This window comes from Lactuca virosa, chromosome 5 (assembly GCF_052849685.1).
Source record: "Lactuca virosa cultivar CGN04683 chromosome 5, Lactuca_virosa_CGN04683_v6, whole genome shotgun sequence".
NCBI classification, from domain to species: Eukaryota; Viridiplantae; Streptophyta; class Magnoliopsida; order Asterales; family Asteraceae; genus Lactuca; species Lactuca virosa.
This window is the reverse complement of record NC_136430.1, coordinates 306733718-306751897: the sequence shown is the minus strand read 5'-3', so window position 1 is coordinate 306751897 and position 18180 is coordinate 306733718. Positions and strand designations below refer to the sequence as shown.

The 18180-nt window shown below is 33.8% G+C and overlaps 2 protein-coding genes across 2 annotated transcripts; one reads left to right on the top strand and one right to left on the bottom strand.

Moving 5' to 3' along the window:
* The first annotated feature begins 265 nt into the window (after nucleotides 1–265).
* Nucleotides 266–5952, top strand: LOC145115223 (phospholipase D zeta 1-like). Its single transcript, XM_079051468.1, has 19 exons — nucleotides 266–731; nucleotides 1052–1153; nucleotides 1276–1391; nucleotides 1455–1593; nucleotides 1686–1847; nucleotides 1937–2107; nucleotides 2176–2424; nucleotides 2496–2612; nucleotides 2683–2822; nucleotides 2909–3215; nucleotides 3315–3782; nucleotides 3865–3975; nucleotides 4149–4295; nucleotides 4390–4587; nucleotides 4694–4795; nucleotides 4969–5100; nucleotides 5220–5285; nucleotides 5363–5424; nucleotides 5521–5952. The coding sequence occupies exons 1-19, from the start codon at nucleotides 537–539 to the stop codon at nucleotides 5759–5761; spliced, it is 3225 nt and encodes a 1074-aa protein (XP_078907594.1). The 5' UTR covers nucleotides 266–536; the 3' UTR covers nucleotides 5762–5952.
* A 194-nt stretch (nucleotides 5953–6146) lies between these two features.
* LOC145115193 (kinesin-like protein KIN-14G) lies at nucleotides 6147–12333 on the bottom strand. Its single transcript, XM_079051421.1, has 18 exons — nucleotides 11620–12333; nucleotides 11218–11384; nucleotides 10980–11123; nucleotides 10713–10904; nucleotides 10551–10610; nucleotides 10387–10455; nucleotides 10241–10312; nucleotides 10054–10158; nucleotides 8769–9968; nucleotides 8601–8682; nucleotides 8249–8509; nucleotides 8049–8155; nucleotides 7775–7953; nucleotides 7530–7691; nucleotides 7169–7422; nucleotides 6843–7063; nucleotides 6681–6772; nucleotides 6147–6478 (listed from the first exon to the last, which is right to left on the bottom strand). Exons 1-18 carry the CDS (start codon nucleotides 11738–11740, stop codon nucleotides 6388–6390), a joined length of 3579 nt encoding a protein of 1192 aa, XP_078907547.1. The 5' UTR covers nucleotides 11741–12333; the 3' UTR covers nucleotides 6147–6387.
* Between the last annotated feature and the right edge of the window lie 5847 nt (nucleotides 12334–18180).

The window sequence follows — 18180 nt, the reverse complement described above, 5'->3', positions numbered from 1 at the left end:
GATTTAATCAGCTGAAACGCAGTTGTATGATCTGTGTTAGTATATAAATGTGGTAAAAATGTAAAAGATTATTATTTACATTGATAAAAATAAAATGTAGCTATATAATAATATATAATTTAATAAAAAAAGAATACAATAGCATATGATTGGGTGTTTCGTCTAATATCTAAATAACTATCTTGTTAATAACTTTAAAATAAGAAAAAAAATATAATGATATAAACATGAAAAAGGTATATCTGATTAAAGATCCAAACAAAATATTCCTTCCAACTCCATCGCTATAATATGAGTACATAACCTCACAAATCCAGGCTTTCAAGCAAGGATTTCGTATCAATTTTGACTTACAATTTTCAAACTTAATTCCTTGCTTCTCACGTACTCTCCTATCTCTCTGTCCATAGTCCATGCTCCATACACACTCGATTGCATATTGGTAATGCAAAGCACCTTCGCCGGCGATTATCTGAACGGAAGTGGCAGTTTTTCTTGGTGGTGGACGGTGGTGCTGTCATAACTACAGTTTATAAATGTCGACTGAGCGTCTAATTTCGAAAGGTTCTTTGCAATCGCACCATGGGTCTCAGTCTCGCCGCTCTTCCGCCGAATCGATCCATATCTTCGATGAACTCCCTAAGGGTACCATTCTATCTGTCTCCCGAACCGACGTCAGTGATATTGGACCCTTGCTTCTCTCTTACACCATTCAACTCGAATACAAACAGGCAAGCTAATGCTAATTAGTAATTACCTCTGCCACTGTGTATTAATTACTGTTTTAAGATTGGGACACAATACCTTCTACATGCTTGTTTGTGTAAACAGTAAACAATCAGTTTATGTCGTACCCACTTCTATAGTTCTATAGTTGGTTGGTTTTCTATTATTGTCATTGTTTTTTTTAAATTTAGGCTAAAAACCAGGAGATTTAGATCTTGGGATATTTGAATTTAAGTAATAATTATGAGGTATTTCAATAAATTTAAAAAAAAAAAAAAAAAAAAAAAAACATCGGTTAAACTAGCTAACCATGTGATTCCAACAGTTCAAATGGCGTTTACTAAAGAAGGCGTCACAAGTTATCTACTTACATGTCGCATTGAAGAAACGTGCAATAGTTGAGGAATTTCATGAGAAGCAAGAGCAGGTTCTTTTCATAATCTCCTGTTGTTTTTTATGCACATAAAGCTGAATGGAATTTCATAACTCAATTTAAATGCCTTAATTTAAACCATTTAAACATTTTTTTTTCTGAAATGAACACCAAAGGTTAAGGATTGGCTTCAACACATAGGAATAGGAGATCAGACAGCAATTGTGCATGACAATGATGAACCTGATGATGGAGCTATTCCTGTACATAATGATGATAACATTAAAAAGAGGTAACCTTGTACATGAATGCCTTATTTTTATCAAGTGTGTTCTTACCATATAAGCAAATGCAGATCTGTCCCAACTAGGGCTGCTCTGTCAATTATAAGACCATCAATTGGGAGGTCAACGATTTCAGAAAGAGCAAAAGTTGCAATGCAGAATTATCTTAATCACTTCCTTGGGAACATTGATATTGTGAATTCTCGTGAGGTAATCCTATAAGCTTTTTCATATTTCCTTCATAAATTTGATCTTGAATTTTGTCTTTTCAACATTGTTTGGTACTCTTTAACTTGGGTCAGGTTTGCAAATTTCTGGAGGTCTCTAAGTTATCGTTTTCTCCAGAGTATGGTCCAAAGTTGAAAGAGGATTATGTTTTGGTTCAACATTTAAGTCATATCCAAAGAGATGATGCAGATGCAGGATGTTTTATGTGCTGTTGTTGCAGAAACAATTGGCAGAAGGTTAGTTTATAGAAAATGAGATGTCTTGTTCATGTATTGGATGAAGCAAATCAGCAAGTTACATTGTTGCATGTTTCTTGATTTTTCAGGTTTGGGCAGTATTAAAACCTGGATTTTTGGCTCTACTAGAAGACCCTTTTAGTGCCAAACTCTTAGATATCATTGTTTTTGATGTTCTACCTTCAAATGGGGATAAAGAGAATCAAGTACTTTTGGTGGAGGAAGTAAAGGAAAAGAACCCTCTTCGTTATGCATTCAAGGTAATTATTGTTAACCCTTTTTCTTATACCCATTATTGATGTTTGATAAAGCTTGAATCTTTTGATAGATTACATGTGGAAACCGAAGTATAAAGATAAGAAGCACAAGCAAAGCAAAAATCAGAGACTGGATATCAGCCATTTATAATACTGGTCAAAAGCCAAAAGAAGCTTGGTGCAATCCTCATCGTTTTGGTTCTTTTGCTCCACAAAGGGGTTTGACTTTGACTGATGATGGTAGTCAAGCTCAATGGTTTGTAGATGGACATGTAGCATTTGAAGCAATTGCTTCATCAATAGAAAATGCAAAATCAGAGGTATGCAAATTGCCATGTCATCACTTTCTAAAACTCCAGACTCCTTAATTGACTGAATCATCTTTTATCAGATTTATGTTACTGGTTGGTGGCTATGCCCAGAACTTTATTTAAAACGCCCGTTTCATGCAAATGGAGCTTCACGTCTTGATGCACTTTTTGAAGCAAAAGCAAAGGAAGGTGTGAAGGTACAATTGTTAATTATATTGTTTTAACGTGTTTTTATTATGTTTTAATATTTAAACAACATACTTGCAGATATACATTCTTCTCTACAAGGAGGTCCAAATTGCTTTAAAAATCAATAGTTTATATAGCCAGAAAAGGCTTCTTAACATTCATGAGAATGTTAAAGTGTTGCGTTATCCTGACCATTTTGCAGCTGGCATCTACTTGTGGTATGTATCTTATGAATTTTAAGTGCTATTGTGAATTATAAGATCCTTTGATCTTGTTTTACTCTTATTACTTTTTTAAAATGTAGGTCACACCATGAAAAGATTGTAGTTGTTGATCACAAGATCTGCTTTCTTGGGGGATTAGATCTATGTTTTGGTCGTTATGATACAATTGAACACAAAGTTGGTGATAACCCTCCTTTCACATGGCCAGGAAAGGACTATTATAACCCTAGGGAATCTGAACCAAATTCTTGGGTGGACACCATGACAGATGAATTGGACAGAAGAAAAGTTCCCCGTATGCCATGGCATGATGTTCACTGTGCTTTGTGGGGACCACCTTGTCGCGATGTAGCTAGACACTTTGTGCAACGTTGGAACCATGCTAAGGTTAAAAAAAAAAAAAAGTTATATGCTTATACAATGTAACAAATGCAGCTGTAAAAAGATGAGTTTTTGTTTCTCTAATTAGTTACCATTTTTTCCCAGAGAAACAAAGCACCAAACGAACAAACAATACCACTACTAATGCCACAACAACACATGGTCCTCCCACACTACATGGGAAGAAGCCAAAATTTAGACATTGAGAGTAACCCTACTGATGGAAACCAGATAGATATTACACAGGGTTCTTTTTCCTATGAGTCACCATCACAAGACATACAGTTTCTTTTGCCCCGAGAAGCTCACGAGATAGATTCTTCAAATGTCAATAACAAGTTGAACAGAGTGGACCAGAGAAACCCTGTTGATCCATCTCATGATGAACATTTAAACCAATCCCTGTCAACAACATATTCTGCAGATGATTTTAGTTCCTTGGATCATCATCATGAAAATAGCATGGTGACAACTAGTTTTGGATCCGAAATGTCAGATGAGAGTTGTGAAAGGCAACAAGTTTCTAGTGGTGAAATTTCACAAGTAGGTCCACGTACATCATGCTCTTGTCAGGTTAAGATTATTACTATTAGAATAAAGTTCATGCAAATATAATGAAAATCAATCAATCATGTATTTGATGTATGATTTGCAGGTTATCAGAAGTGTTAGCCATTGGTCAGGTGGAACGAGTCGAACCGAAGACAGCATTCACAAAGCTTATTGTTCCCTAATTGAAAATGCAGAAAAGTTTATTTACATTGAGGTAATTTCATGGCTAATATTAAGTGTAGTTGTCAACTTAAAGCAATGTGATAAGATGGTTTCAATGCAACAAGATCTAGTAATTTTTTTTTCTTTTTTCTCTTTGAATAAAAGAAGGAAGACCATACTATGATCCATATCTGTAAAGCTAATATTTTTTATGATTTCTTCCAGAATCAGTTTTTCATATCAGGCCTCTCAGATGATGACATCATAGAGAATCGCGTCTTGGAAGCTCTGTACAGACGTATACTGCGTGCACATAAAGAGGAAAAGTGCTTCAGAGTTATTGTTGTTATACCACTCTTACCAGGATTCCAGGTAAAAGCATGGTCTTCAATACGAGAGTAAATGACCATTTTACCCTTTTGTGTACATGAAGTTAAAGAATAAAGAGTAATGAATAAACAAACAGGGGCGTATGGATGATGGTGGGGCAGCAACGGTTAGAGCTATAATGCATTGGCAGTATCGATCGATTTCAAGAGGAGAAAATTCAATACTACAGAAGCTCAACTCAGTGGTTGGTCCTAAAACAGATGATTATATATCATTTTATGGTCTTAGGACATATGGGAGATTGGGTGATGATGGCCCACTTGTCACAAGTCAGGTAATTTAGTGTTTCCTAATAATGTATTTATATGAGTTTTAACAATTTATGATTGAAGGATACGTAGTTGCAGTGATAAGTTATTAATTAATGAAATCTTCTTCAGGTGTATGTGCATAGCAAAGTGATGATAGTTGATGATCGTATCACCTTAATTGGATCATCCAACATAAATGACAGGAGTTTGCTTGGTCACAGGGACTCGGAGGTACAAATCTACATTCTTTTCTTTATTCCTCTAACTAAAAAGAAGAAATGCAATAATATTTAACCTGTCTCATAAATTGGTAAAACTGTTTGGGTAAAAAAGATGAAATGTGGTTTTATAATGTCCATAATTATTTTTGGTAACCAAGGAAGTTGTATAAATATGCATATCAGATTGGGGTTCTGATTGAAGATAAAGAGTTTACTGAATCAACAATGAATGGTGAACCTTGGAGTGCTGGGAAATTTGCTAATAGCCTTCGACTTTCTCTATGGTCTGAACATCTTGGTCTGAATGGCAATCAGGTAACCTTATCACCATAACTAACATAACAGGTTGTACTGTGTTTGACATGAACCCAGAGCGGGTAGGTAACCCGCATTTGCTTATTTTCTTAAATCTCTCTCTTTTTTTTTTCTTTCAGATTAGTCAGATTAGAGACCCGATAGCTGATGTGACATACAAAGATTTATGGATGGCAACTGCAATGGTATAAATAAAATACATGCACAACCATTTATGTATATATATATTCTTCAAACTTTATTAAGTAATAATGTTTGACAGGCAAATGCCCAGATTTACCAGGATGTGTTTTCTTGCATCCCAAATGATTCTATACACTCAAGGTAAATCCTTATTTCCTAAATCCTAGACTATAATGTAGTATCTGGTATGATGGAACCAAATAATAACTGTTAGTATTTATCAATGAATTAATGCAGATATGCTTTTCGACAAAGTATGAACTACTGGAAAGAGAAACTTGGACATACGACAATTGATTTAGGTTTAGCCCCTGAATCATCATCAACAAGGGATGGAAGTGTTGTTCCTTCAATGGAGATATTAAAGGGAGTAAGAGGGTTTCTTGTTTCGTTTCCATTAGAGTTCATGTCTCAGGAAGATTTAAGACCAATGTTTAGTGAGACTGAGTTCTATACATCTCCTCAGGTCTTTTACTAGACATCCATCATTCATTCAATATTCAATTAGGGAGAATTTATTTCTTTTTCTTGTGATTGATTGTTAGAGGGAAAAGGGTGGTTGTGTAGATCAGTGAATAAATGTAAATTGTAAAATTACAATCTACATAGATCAAGTTGTGTAGAGCAGTGAATAAATAAATATATCTATCTTGAACCACATTGACACAATTTTTTGTATAAATCGTGTATATCATATTCCAATTTCCAAGTCTGTTAGCAACATAGTTTGGGTAAGTTACAGGCTTTTGTTAATTGTTACTTAAGGTCAGGTCCTAACACATTACATATGGAAAAAAAAAATACAATCTTTTACATAATCAATGTTTAGTTTCTATACATGAAAATAATTACAATATCACAACATTACAGAATGAAACAAACTCTGTATACCTATAAAATATTCTTCCATTTTCTTTATGAACAACAAAGACTAAAGAACACCACCCCCAAAAATCAACTTCCATATTTTCCAAAAAGAACCCCCATCCCTCCCTCTGTTTTTACCTAACTATAACTATATACATATTCTTTCACTCACTCATTTAGAAGGATTGGAATAAATTTGTTCCTTGATAGATCCACCATAGAATAGAATAGCAACACTTACTTCTTTTTAGGAGCCGGCTTTGCAGCAGTCTTTGCAGCTGGTGAACTAGCAGCCGCTTTTTTCGCCGGTGCTGCTGCTGCCTTGGCACTGTATTTATATTATTGGTGAGTTGTATTGAAAAAGGGTAATAACATACTTTTACAAAAACTAAAAGGTCAAATTTCCATTAAGCTTTCGTTAGGCATACTCTTGTTCATTTTAAATCATTATAATTTGGGTAAAAAGTAAAAAGTATATTGTCTATATTGGTAAAAAGAAGAAAGTAGTGATGATGTCATCATATTCATACCTTGGGGTTTTTGCTGCTGCTGCTGCTGCAGGAGCAGCTTTCTTGGCTTCAGTGCTTGCATCTTGGCCATCACCATCTCCCACATCCCCAGACTGCAAATATTCACCATGAATTGAAAAATAAAAAATCAATTTTCAGATAATACATATAACAAAAATTTACCTCCATATCTGGAAGCTCTCCTCCTGCCTTCTCCAATTGTGACTTAAGAAAAGCAACATGTTCTTTCAACTCCTTGAGTTCTATGATATCTTTGTTGGATTTAGCAGCCCCAAGTTCAACACTAGACACCCTTTCAGCAAATTTCAATGTGCTGATTGTTTCTCCAACTGTATCCGGATCACCTCTTACATGAATAAACATAAGTGTCTTGGCTTGCCCTCCTAGTAACATCACATGCAAATAAAAACAAAGTCATCAAGATTAGTAAAACAAAAAAATAAAAAAAAATAAAAAAAATCAAAAGAGGAGAGGACAGGAGGACCTACCAAGAGCATCTTGAAGCAAGAGGGTGAGTTTACTGTTCCTATAAGGAACATGAGCACTTCTTTGTGCAAGAGAGGCGATAACATCTCCTAAAGCAGAAAGTGATTTATTTATAAAAGTTGCCTCCTTTAATCTATCACCTGTAGCCTCTGTTTTATCCGCTCTTTCACTTCCAGCAAGATCCACCAGATGCATACAACCTCGCACCGTTGTACCCGTCGTCAGGTCCTTTCCAGCAACGTGAACCGTAAGGCAACTGCAATATTCATATTCATATTATATATATATATATATATATATATATATATATATATATATATATATATATATAATATATAATATATAATATATAATATATATTGCCTGTGAGAACGACTACTACGTGCGTTCATTTGAGTGGACCCCACAGCACGATTATTATGGCCAAGATTCATTAAACGGATAACATCTTCTGTTGTTGTAACTGGTACAAGATTTGCATCTGGTACATTTATACCATCCGCTGCACCCAGTCGAATATCTAATGTGCTCAATGGTTAAGTCAACAAACTTAGTATCTCTATATATATGATTATGACTTTATACAACCATGATAGGGAAAAGGATATTTCTTGCTAACTCCATCTGTCAGCAGGAGATCTCTGATCATTTCGTTATAAATTTCAAGCATCTGGACAGAAACTGTGTAGGAAATCATGCCCTTCCTTTCTTCTCGGATTCCAAACAAATCATTTAGTGCCCTGTAGTTTACTCCCATTGTCTCTTCTGTAAAAACATCAGGTCCAGTCTGCAAATGCAAACACCACCTTACTAACTTTAATTATAAAACATTAATCTCATAAATCAAAATGCAAAAAGTTTAATGAATTTCTTACTTCTTACCATTGTCCAAGTTTTCCCAGATCCTGTCTGCCCATATGCAAATATGCAAACATTGTATCCATCAAGAACAGAACGGATCAACGGTTGGGTGTCTTTGTATACCAAAGCTACAAACAACATCAAAATGTAAAAACATAAACATAAAGAGAAAATGTAAAAAGAAATAGAAGATGATTTTGGAGGAGAGAGAATAGTCAGACCTTGAGTTGCACCTGGACCAAAAACTCTATTAAAAGTGAATGGTTTGCGGATTTCTTTCCCATTTTTAACACCTGTGATAATCTCCATGGTTCCCTCATCTATGCAATCAACACAGCCTGCTTTTCCCCCAGAGGGTCTGGATCTACAGTACACCCTGATATTTCCTTTTAGATCTTGAACTTCATTATACAGCCTTCGGTTTTCTTCTACAACTTTCTTGTATCCTGATGCAGCTTGAGCCAGATTACGCATCTGATTGCCTGACAACTCACAACCAACATTTTTTTTTAATTCCTTTCAAACCCAACCTTTTTTTTTTTTTTAAATAAAAATAAAACTGTATGTATGTACCTAAAGTATTGAACTCCTTTTGATAGTTTGTTCGTAGTGTCTCCAAATCTGCTTTTGCAGTAGCAAACAGATTTTTCAATGCCTGTATCATATCAAAATCTCTATTAGGCATATCTGTGCTCATAAAACCTTTATAATGATTAAGGTGGAGAAAAATAATATATATACTTGTAGCTTTTTATTCTGGAAATCAACCAGCTTTTGCTGCTTTTCAGAACTGGTTTTTAACCTGTTGCATTCAGAATTCACCCAATCATAGTATTTCTTATCCTTGGCATCTTCAATTGCTCTCCTTTCCATCTCTTTCTTCCTTTCCATTTCCTTCTTCTTTTCAATCTCCATCTTCCTTTCCATCTCTTTCTTCCTTTCATTCTCCTTCATTTCCTTTTTCGCCTTCTTCTCCGTTTCCATTTTGTCCATCTCTTTCTTCTTCTCCATCTCCCTCTGTTCCCTCTCTTTCCTCTTTTCCTCCTCCTTCTGTTCCTTCCCTTTCAACCTCTCTGCTTCCTTCTGCTCCCTCTCTCTCTTCCTCTCCAACTCCTTCTGTTCTCTCTCTTTCTTCCTCTGCAACTCCTGCTGCTCCCTCTCTCTCTTCTTCTGAAGTTCTCTCTCTTCCTTCTCTTTCTTCTTCTGTAGCTCCTTTGCTTCCCTCTCTTTCTTCTTCTCCATCTCCAGTCTTTCCATCTCTTTCTTCATTTCCATCTCCTTTCTCTCCATCTCTTTCTTCTTTTCTATTATCTTAAGTTCCATCTCTTTCTTCATCGCATCACTCATGTCACTTGTATCTGTGTTTTGCATTTCCAAAAGCTCTGATTCCATCTCCTTCTGCATTGCATCATGCTCCGCTTCCATGGCTTCTTCTTCTTCGTCTGCCTCTTCCTCTTCCTCCACCTCTTCCTTCTCCTCTTCTTCTTCCTCTTCCACCTCCTCACCTTTCTCACTACCTGACTCTGGGCTATCTTCCTCTTCTTCACTTTCCTCTTCCTCTTCACTTTCCTCTTCCTCTTCCTCTTCCAACTCATAACTTATTATATTCTTGGAAGGAACCGAATCTGTTTTGGGAATTGCAATCGTGGTTGGTTTCTCTTCCATCTTGACACTTACATCAACAGTTGACTTTTTGACATCTGGGGTTGCTTTCTTTTCCATCAGATCATTCTTCACAACATCTGTGGTTGATTTTTTATCCATCTCATTATTGATATCACTACCCCACTTCTTGGTATCCGTGTTTGCTTTCTCATTAGCTACATCACCCCACTTTTTGGCAAATGTGGATGTGGGTGTTCTCCTTTCAATCTCCATAGGAGATTTCACAGCATCTTCGGTTGCTTTCTTTTTCATCTCATTTATTATAGAACTAAACGACTGGAATCAAATGTTTTTTTTGAATCAGTGAGTGAGTTATAAAGAAATTTGGAAATAAGTCATGATTCATGAACAATGACAATACCTTCTTCTCTTCCTTTCTCCTGGTCTCTGGAATAGCATTTTCATCCTTCTCCTTATTAAGCATCTTTATAAATTCTTCTTTTTTAGACTTTCTTCTATCCAAGGACTGACATGATGTTAACCAAAAGGGTTTACTGTGTCAGAAAGTGTGATACAAGTGCTAAAATTTATGAAGAAATCAGCTTTACCTTTGCATCTTTAGTTTTAGCTCTACGAAGAGCTTTATTTGGGTCAGTTTCTTTAGGAGGATTTGCAGCAATCTGTTAAAATAACAAACAAGATACATAATATATTATATTCAATATGTGTGCAAGTGGTATACACAGCTGCTTACCTGTTCTTTGTGGGTTTCCACTTTACGTTCCAACTCCTTTGTGAGTTTGCTTAGCACAATCTCAACAACCTATAGGAAGTAAGGGAATTTGTGAAACAATTACATATAAAAAATTCAAACGTAAAAAGAACGTTTTAATAAATCATCTCCCAAGGTTGACTTACTATAGGAACATCTCGTGGCGTATGATTTGAAAGAAGATCACGGACACGTTCTTGAAGGGGCTTACATGCATAAACAAGAATCACTCAAGTTATCAGAGGCTTTCACTTTTTGCATAATTTGTGAAGAGAAAGTAAAAGTAAACCACACTACACTACACTAACCTTATCCTTAACTTCTTCTTTCCAAAGATCATCACATTTATCCATATCCAATGATTTATGAACCATTTCTTTCCTTTCTGAAGAGGGTTTCCGATACCCCCACCTAAACTTCCCATTTGCACCTGCCTTTTTCCAGTCACCATATGCTTTTAAGGCTAGTACACAGTTCACGACTCTTAATAACCTTCCCCCCTATCAAAATATAATTAAAATTAATAAAGGAGGATTTGCAGTTTTGATTTTAATTTTTAAAAAAACAACCTGTACCTGTTCTAAATCTGAGGCTTCAAAAGATGGAAGTTGCCTTTCTTCTATGGCTGAAAGAAAATTTGTGATATTTTCAAAGTATGGGGATGTAGATAGAGGTTCTCCATCTGGTATAATAACAGAATCAAAGGGTGCTTCCACGATCTGGGAAACCAACATACACGATTTCATTCCATTTTTAAAATTTTTATAAGAAAAGAAAATCTATTAATTACTAGTAGTAGGTAAAGAAGGTTACTTTAGAAATTGCACCGGGTTCAATCTTGTTAATAAATTTGCAAAAAATAATTCCACTTCTTAACCCCATCCTAAAAGCATTTTCTGAAGGCTCGGCTGGCAAATCTTTTGCAGCCACCACACCTACATACTTTCTTAGCCATCTTGTTGCATCATTTCTTTTTGTTGCTGAGAAATCAGAATTGGAAACATCCTCAGAATCATAATATTTCTCTTTATCAATAATCTTAATGCCACAATCAACCACATACATACAACACACCAACATAATGTATAAAGTCCAAGTAGATATTCTATTCTTTCTCTCTCTGACAATAGATCAAACACCTACTATGCATGAATTCTGTTCTACCAAAATAATTGTAAATATTATTATAGATGATCAAAGAAAGGAGAAACGTACCGATTTTTGAATTAGGCTTGGATGGCACATTGGCCTCGACCAATTTGGGGCCTTGCTGCTGAAGAACTTCTTCAACCATTGACCCGACAGAAAACGTAAATGTGGCTACAGTCTCCGCCATTTTGGAAACAAAAAAACAGGGCACCCAGAGAAATGCTAACAGGGCAAACACTCAACTTTTTGGGTCCTCTTGAATGCAATCATCTATGGGGAAGGGAATGCAGCATGTTGATGGATGAAGAGAGACAGTTTTACAAACATGGAGGGAGAGCTGGCTGTAATGAAAACAGAAAAAGAAAATTGAATTTGGTGATTTCTTTATTCACTCTCTCTGGCTCTATCTCTCCTCTTTGTGATCATATTCTTTAATTCAGTTTTCTAAAATTAATTTTGTTGTGGAGGGAAGAAAGGGTTGTTGTTAGAAATGGAGAGAAATAATCTCGTTCCGTGCCTCTCGCCATGGAAGGAAAGCTCCTAACCGTTTATAATTTTACAAGGGCGTAGGCCAGTCTTTTCGCCAAATTACGCTTTTACCCTAACAATCTAAACATCCCTCTTCCCTCCTTCATACATTCTTTAATCAAGACTTGTATTTTAGAACACCGACTTCATCGCCGCCGATTGCCCTACTGCACTACCCAACCACCGCCGTCCCCCTTTCACTGTTGCCCCCTCCGTCCTCCACATGCGTTATCGTCGTTGACAGCCCTCCTCCCATCCTCTTTAAATTCATTCAAAAACATCAATTGATATGTTTTGGTCACTATAAGATGTAAATGGAAGTATTTAAATTTCACAAATTTATATTTTAAGAATGGGATAATGACTTAAAAGGATAACATATTATTCGATTTGTACACATTTGATCATTGATTTTTTTTTCGTCCATATTTACCCCTTAAATTTGTTAAACTGTACACATTCCGGGAAAAATGACTTGATAGGATAATATATTTTTCATTTTGTACACATTTAGTCCTTAATATTTTTGTACATATTTAGTTCTTAATATTTTTTTTGTTTCAAAATAAGTCCTTTTTTGTACTCATTCAGTACTTATGAATGATTTCTTTACGTTTTTTCACGACATCTTACGCGAGACAATCATTGATGAGGTGTTTGGGGTTGTTGATGCTTATGTCCAATGCGATCTCGACTGCTTGGTTGCGTAAGTCTTGTGGTTTGGCTTAGGTATTGTATTTTGAACATCGTAACTTCTTCATACGATATCAGATTTTAAGGATCTTTATCCACGTGTTCATTTTTTGAGTCTACTACAACTTTCATTAAGATTACTCCCGTTAAAATGTAATATATTTTTACTAACAATTTTATAAAAAAAACATACATACATGCATTCATAAAAAACGTATGGATAGGGGAAGACGCAGTAATACATAGTAGGTGTTGCCGAGATGAAATAGGTGTTGCCGATACATGGAAAATAGGTATAAACGAAAAAAAAAAGCGAAAAATTTTCCACTGCGAATAGAAAAAACAGGTGTTGTCGGTGCAACACCGGGACCATACTAAATCCGCCACCGCGTGTGGATATAAAAATCGTAAGTAAAAATACATTATTTTTTAATGGGAATAATCTAAATGAAAGTTGTAGTAGACTGAAATACGAACGCATGGATATAAAGATCGTTAAAATCTGAGATCATATGAAGAAGTTATGACGTTCAAAACACATGACCTAAGCAACCAAGTAGTCGAGATCGCTATGGATATAAGCATCAAAAGCCCCATACACCTCATTAATGAATGTCCCACGTAAGATTTCGTGAGAAAAAACTAAAAAATCATTCATAAGTACTGAATGAGTACAAAAAAATTACTTATTTTGCAAAAAAAAAAAAAAAAAAGACTAAATGTGTACAAAAATATTAAGGACTAAATGTGTACAAAGTGAGAAATATATTACCCTATTAAGTCATTTTTACCGGGTAACCTGGAGTAGCCGGTCATAAGGACTGAATGTATACAGTTTAACAAGTTGAAGGGGTAAATGTGGACGAAAAAAAACTCAGTGACCAAATGTGTACAAATCGAAAAATATATTACCCTTTTAAGTCATTATCCCTTTAAGTATTAAAGAAACATTCTTATTGTATTTGGTGTAAGCAAACATTCAATGGACAAAGTACACTCTTATATGCATTAATAAACTCAGCAGGCAAAATAATGTCAGATAAATGCAATTCATGATATGGTTTTAAACACAAATTCCAAGTCATTTTTAGTAAAAAAAAAATATCCCATAATCGATGGTTAAACGGATCAAAGCCGAAAAAGTGGTGAAGCATGTACAACACATCAGTAAATTGAATGACCATGTTGGTATTAAGACGATTGTGTAAATGCACAAACCTACACACAAATGTGTAGAAATGTCTATGACAACCTACTTTGTTGAACTTGATTCTATGCCTCCAAACATATTTTTAATGACTTAAGGTGTTTGTACTTGATCTAAAACTTATATAAAACATGTAATAACATTCATCTTAACATTATAAACCTCATTTACTTATTGATTGAAGTGATTAACACTTTAATTTTTCCATTCAAACTTGAAAACTCAAGAATGACCACTAGTTGGAAATATCTTTAATGAATTGAGTTTTGACAACTAGAATCACATATGAGATCAAATAGTTATATTAAATTTAAATTCAAATGTGAATTTGGTTAGATCACTGGATGATCTAATTATATTAGGGTTGAATTATTCACTAGAGCACTGTAATCTTACATTTGACCCATATGATGGACTAAACTCTGTGTTTTAAAAATGGAACCTTGAAATCTACATTCAGTTCATTTCATAATACCTAATCCATGATCAAAAATGGATTCCTATTAATCAACAGGCGATTCATCAAGCTAGGGTTCTAAAATTTTACCTATTGTTATATGTATTTCATGCATCCTTATTGCTTGTTTATTTTCTAGTTTTGCATATCATTTTACTATAAACCTTTTTTTACTAATTAATGGACACCATTTAGTTTGGGTGGAACGCCTCGTATCACTCACTATTTAATTGAATTTGTAGGGATGATTGGATGCATAGAAAGTTAACGAGGGTGAGAGAAAGGCTTGTAGCATAAAATGGAATGGACTTGGTTGATGGAGAGCATTAGATTGGCATGGAACTGTTGGACAAGAGATCAGAAGTTGGAACAATGAAAATTTAAGAAACATAAACATGTTGTTTCACACATACAAAACATGGACCATGTAATAAAGAGAGCATATACTTTGAGCATTGTACTTTGGAAGTTGGTCACGACTCAAAAGCATAGTTCATTTTCTTTTTGTTTCTATAATTACACACAGACCGTGTTTGTTGGGAAAATCTACATATTGGCATCATACTTTAGCGAAGGCTCGAAAACGCATTTTGAGAAAACACAGACTATGTTTTATTGCCTTGAAAATCATAGACCGTGTAACTTACCCGAGAGCATATCTTTTATTTGTCATGTTCCTATAAATTAGACCAGTTTATTATTGAAAACTTTCGATTCTAGAGACTATGAGAAGACCTAAAGGTGATTTCCAAGCATGAGGAACCACAAGAAACATTCTATTTCTGTTTAGTAAGTCAAATTCTTACTTAGATTCAGTGTTTTTTTTTGTGATTTGTTTTTATTCATGTCCGACTAAAAACTCTATACTTTGATTCTGCAAAAACTTCGACTTTTTTATGCAGTTAGTCATTTAATTTGGTGTTATTATTGTGTTTCTATCCAAAAATCTTAGTTTAGATTCAACCAAATGTTTAATTTTAATTTGGTTCATGTGGGCCACTTGAATTAGGGATAAGTCAATCTAGTTATTCAAACTTATGAAATGTTTATCGTTGTGTAAGTTGATTTCAAGTAACAAATATCGAATTATTTCTGTGATAGAATTTAATGTCGATGTGAACTAAGACTCGCATGTTTTCACACTCCCAAGCTTATGAGGAGGAATGAACATTGTTTGGAAACATTTACATAAAACTTAATGCAATCTTTCAACTTAAATCTAAGAGCTTGTTTAGATTAGGTTAGAAATGTTAGGTTTAATTCAAAAAGCATGTTTTGATTAGACAATTCAGTAAAAGAAAATATATTAGAGCTTGTTAGTATCTTTTAGTACCAACTTAGATAGAATATTATTTGACATAATTTTAATATTACATTGCATAACTAGGAGAGCCAAGGCAAAATTAGATCGTTTTACTTCTGAATTTCTTCTTAAACTAAATCATTTTTTATGCAGCTTCAAAACGTTTCTAACATTTTAGTTTATGAACCATTACCCCCAAAAAATTTCATATGATTATTATTTTTCATAATTGTGTCTTGCACAAAGAGGCATAGAATATGTAACAACCGGATTATTTCAGTCAATAAAAGTCAAACAATGTCAAACCAAAAGTCAATGTTGCAAACAAAAGTCTAATAATTTAAATTAAATTATGAAAAATTCATTTTATAATGGAGATTTCGGTTTTAGGAATCAAATGCAAAAAAGCTAACCGAAAACACATTAGACCGAAATCCCTTTACCACCGAAATCGACCTCCACCGAAAACGTGCGAGGAACCCACCTTCGGACCGAAAACTAGTTCTCGGTTGGTCTTTAGGACCAAAATCAAGGGATTTTGGTGGGGGTTAGACCGAAAACCACATAGACCGCAAACCACTTGGACCGAAAACTCTAGTTTTCGGTGGTATCTTAGACCGAAATCAAGGATTTCGGTTGAAGAGATAAGCCGAAATCTCTAATTTAGGAGGTGACACACATTCCAAAGGGATAAAATACACATCCCAACGTAAACATCCCATTATGCCTCAACCGAAATCAATGTCCATAACTCTCATTTTCACTTCAAAAACATCCCACATTTTCTCTCAAAACCCATGCTCACGTCTTCAAGTCTTCATATATTTGCCCAGTAACCTTCAAATCTTCATAGTTTCTCTCAAGAACATCACCAAAATCCCCAAGAACATTCATATTACCTTAATATCTTCAAGGATACCCAAGAACACCTTCACACATTCTTAAGGATTATTGTAAGTATTTCTTACATAATCTAGTGTTGTCTAACACTTAAATTGATTATTTCACTAATTTAAATACAATATCGTGTATAAATACTATTAGGATTTCGGATTTTTCGCGTGTTCTAACACGAAGAACGTCACTACCACATCGTATCAAACCAAGAACACACACCCGAGGTGAGTTCATACCCTTACGTTTTCACGATTTTTTTCCATATTTTAGGGGGGGGGGGAATACAAGTAAAACACAAAGAATCTTGTGTTAATATTCAAATTATTTCAAATTATTTCAACTGTTGTTTTACCAATATATATATATATATATATATATATATATATATATATATATATATATATATATATATATATATATATATAAATTAAGATTCTACAGGCTTAGAATTGGTGATTTCGCCTTAACTCATGTTCCTTGTTTGGTTGTGGGCTTAGGGTAGAATCATTATTCGACTGTCTTTTCAATCTTATATATATATATATATATATATATATATATATATATATATATATATATATATATATATATATATATATATATATATATATATATATATACGGAGATGATCAAATGAGAACACCTAAAAGGTTGAGAACGCGAAAACAGTTGTAGACCAATCATTTCATAAGGGCGTAAAAGGAATTTTACAATGTAATTAAATATGGATAATTAATTAATTCCTACAATCATGGGATGTTATCTAATTAATTGATTTTTTTTACCTAAATACTAGAAATAAATTTAATCTATTTTTAATCAATCAGAATATTAAAAAAAAAGTTTTTACTATGATTAAAAAATGTTTTTTATTTTTTATTTTTTTACGAGTATTTCAAAAAGTTTGATGAATTAATCATTTCAACCGAATATGTGTAATCATACAAAAATAAAAGCATATTTGTAGTCATATATGAATCTGTTGTAATCGTGAATGAATAGATGTATTAAGTTATAATAATAAACGAATATAACACAATTTATAGAGAAAAAATACAATACAACTATAATCATAAATAAAATAAAACATATTGGATACTTATAACTAGATTACACATCTATTCATAAATAATAACACAAAAAGTTACAGTGTAATACATATCTATTTTTCTATAATCACATTTGAATACAACATAAACAAAAATTATAATAAAAATAATTAATTATTATTATTATATAATCATAAATGAATAAGGCGAGATCTTTTCTACTTTTTATTTTTTGGTTGTAAATTAGCGCTCCAACATTATTTGTAGAAACATCTCGATTTCCTCTACACACTGTCAAATAAAGAAATAAATACAATTAACAATCAACTAAATGAAAAAGATTTAGAAAAACACATATGTCAAATTATATATGAAGAGACATGAACAAAATATAAAATATATATGAAATCCTATAATTGTAATTATATTCATAAATGAATATATATCATTAATCACAAATGAATACACTTATAATCATAATGAATACCACTCT

Coding starts and splice junctions, on each gene's coding strand:
- LOC145115193 (XM_079051421.1), bottom strand. CDS start 11,740: ATGGCGGAGACTGTAGCCACATTTACGTTTTCTGTCGGGTCAATGGTT. Junction 8,510..8,600: donor AAAGGAGTTCAATACTTTAG/GTACATACATAC, acceptor GTGAGTTGTCAG/GCAATCAGATGCGTAATCTG. Junction 6,773..6,842: donor GAGAGCTTCCAGATATGGAG/GTAAATTTTTGT, acceptor GAATATTTGCAG/TCTGGGGATGTGGGAGATGG.
- LOC145115223 (XM_079051468.1), top strand. CDS start 537: ATGTCGACTGAGCGTCTAATTTCGAAAGGTTCTTTGCAATCGCACCAT. Junction 3,783..3,864: donor GTACATCATGCTCTTGTCAG/GTTAAGATTATT, acceptor TATGATTTGCAG/GTTATCAGAAGTGTTAGCCA. Junction 5,425..5,520: donor AATGATTCTATACACTCAAG/GTAAATCCTTAT, acceptor GAATTAATGCAG/ATATGCTTTTCGACAAAGTA.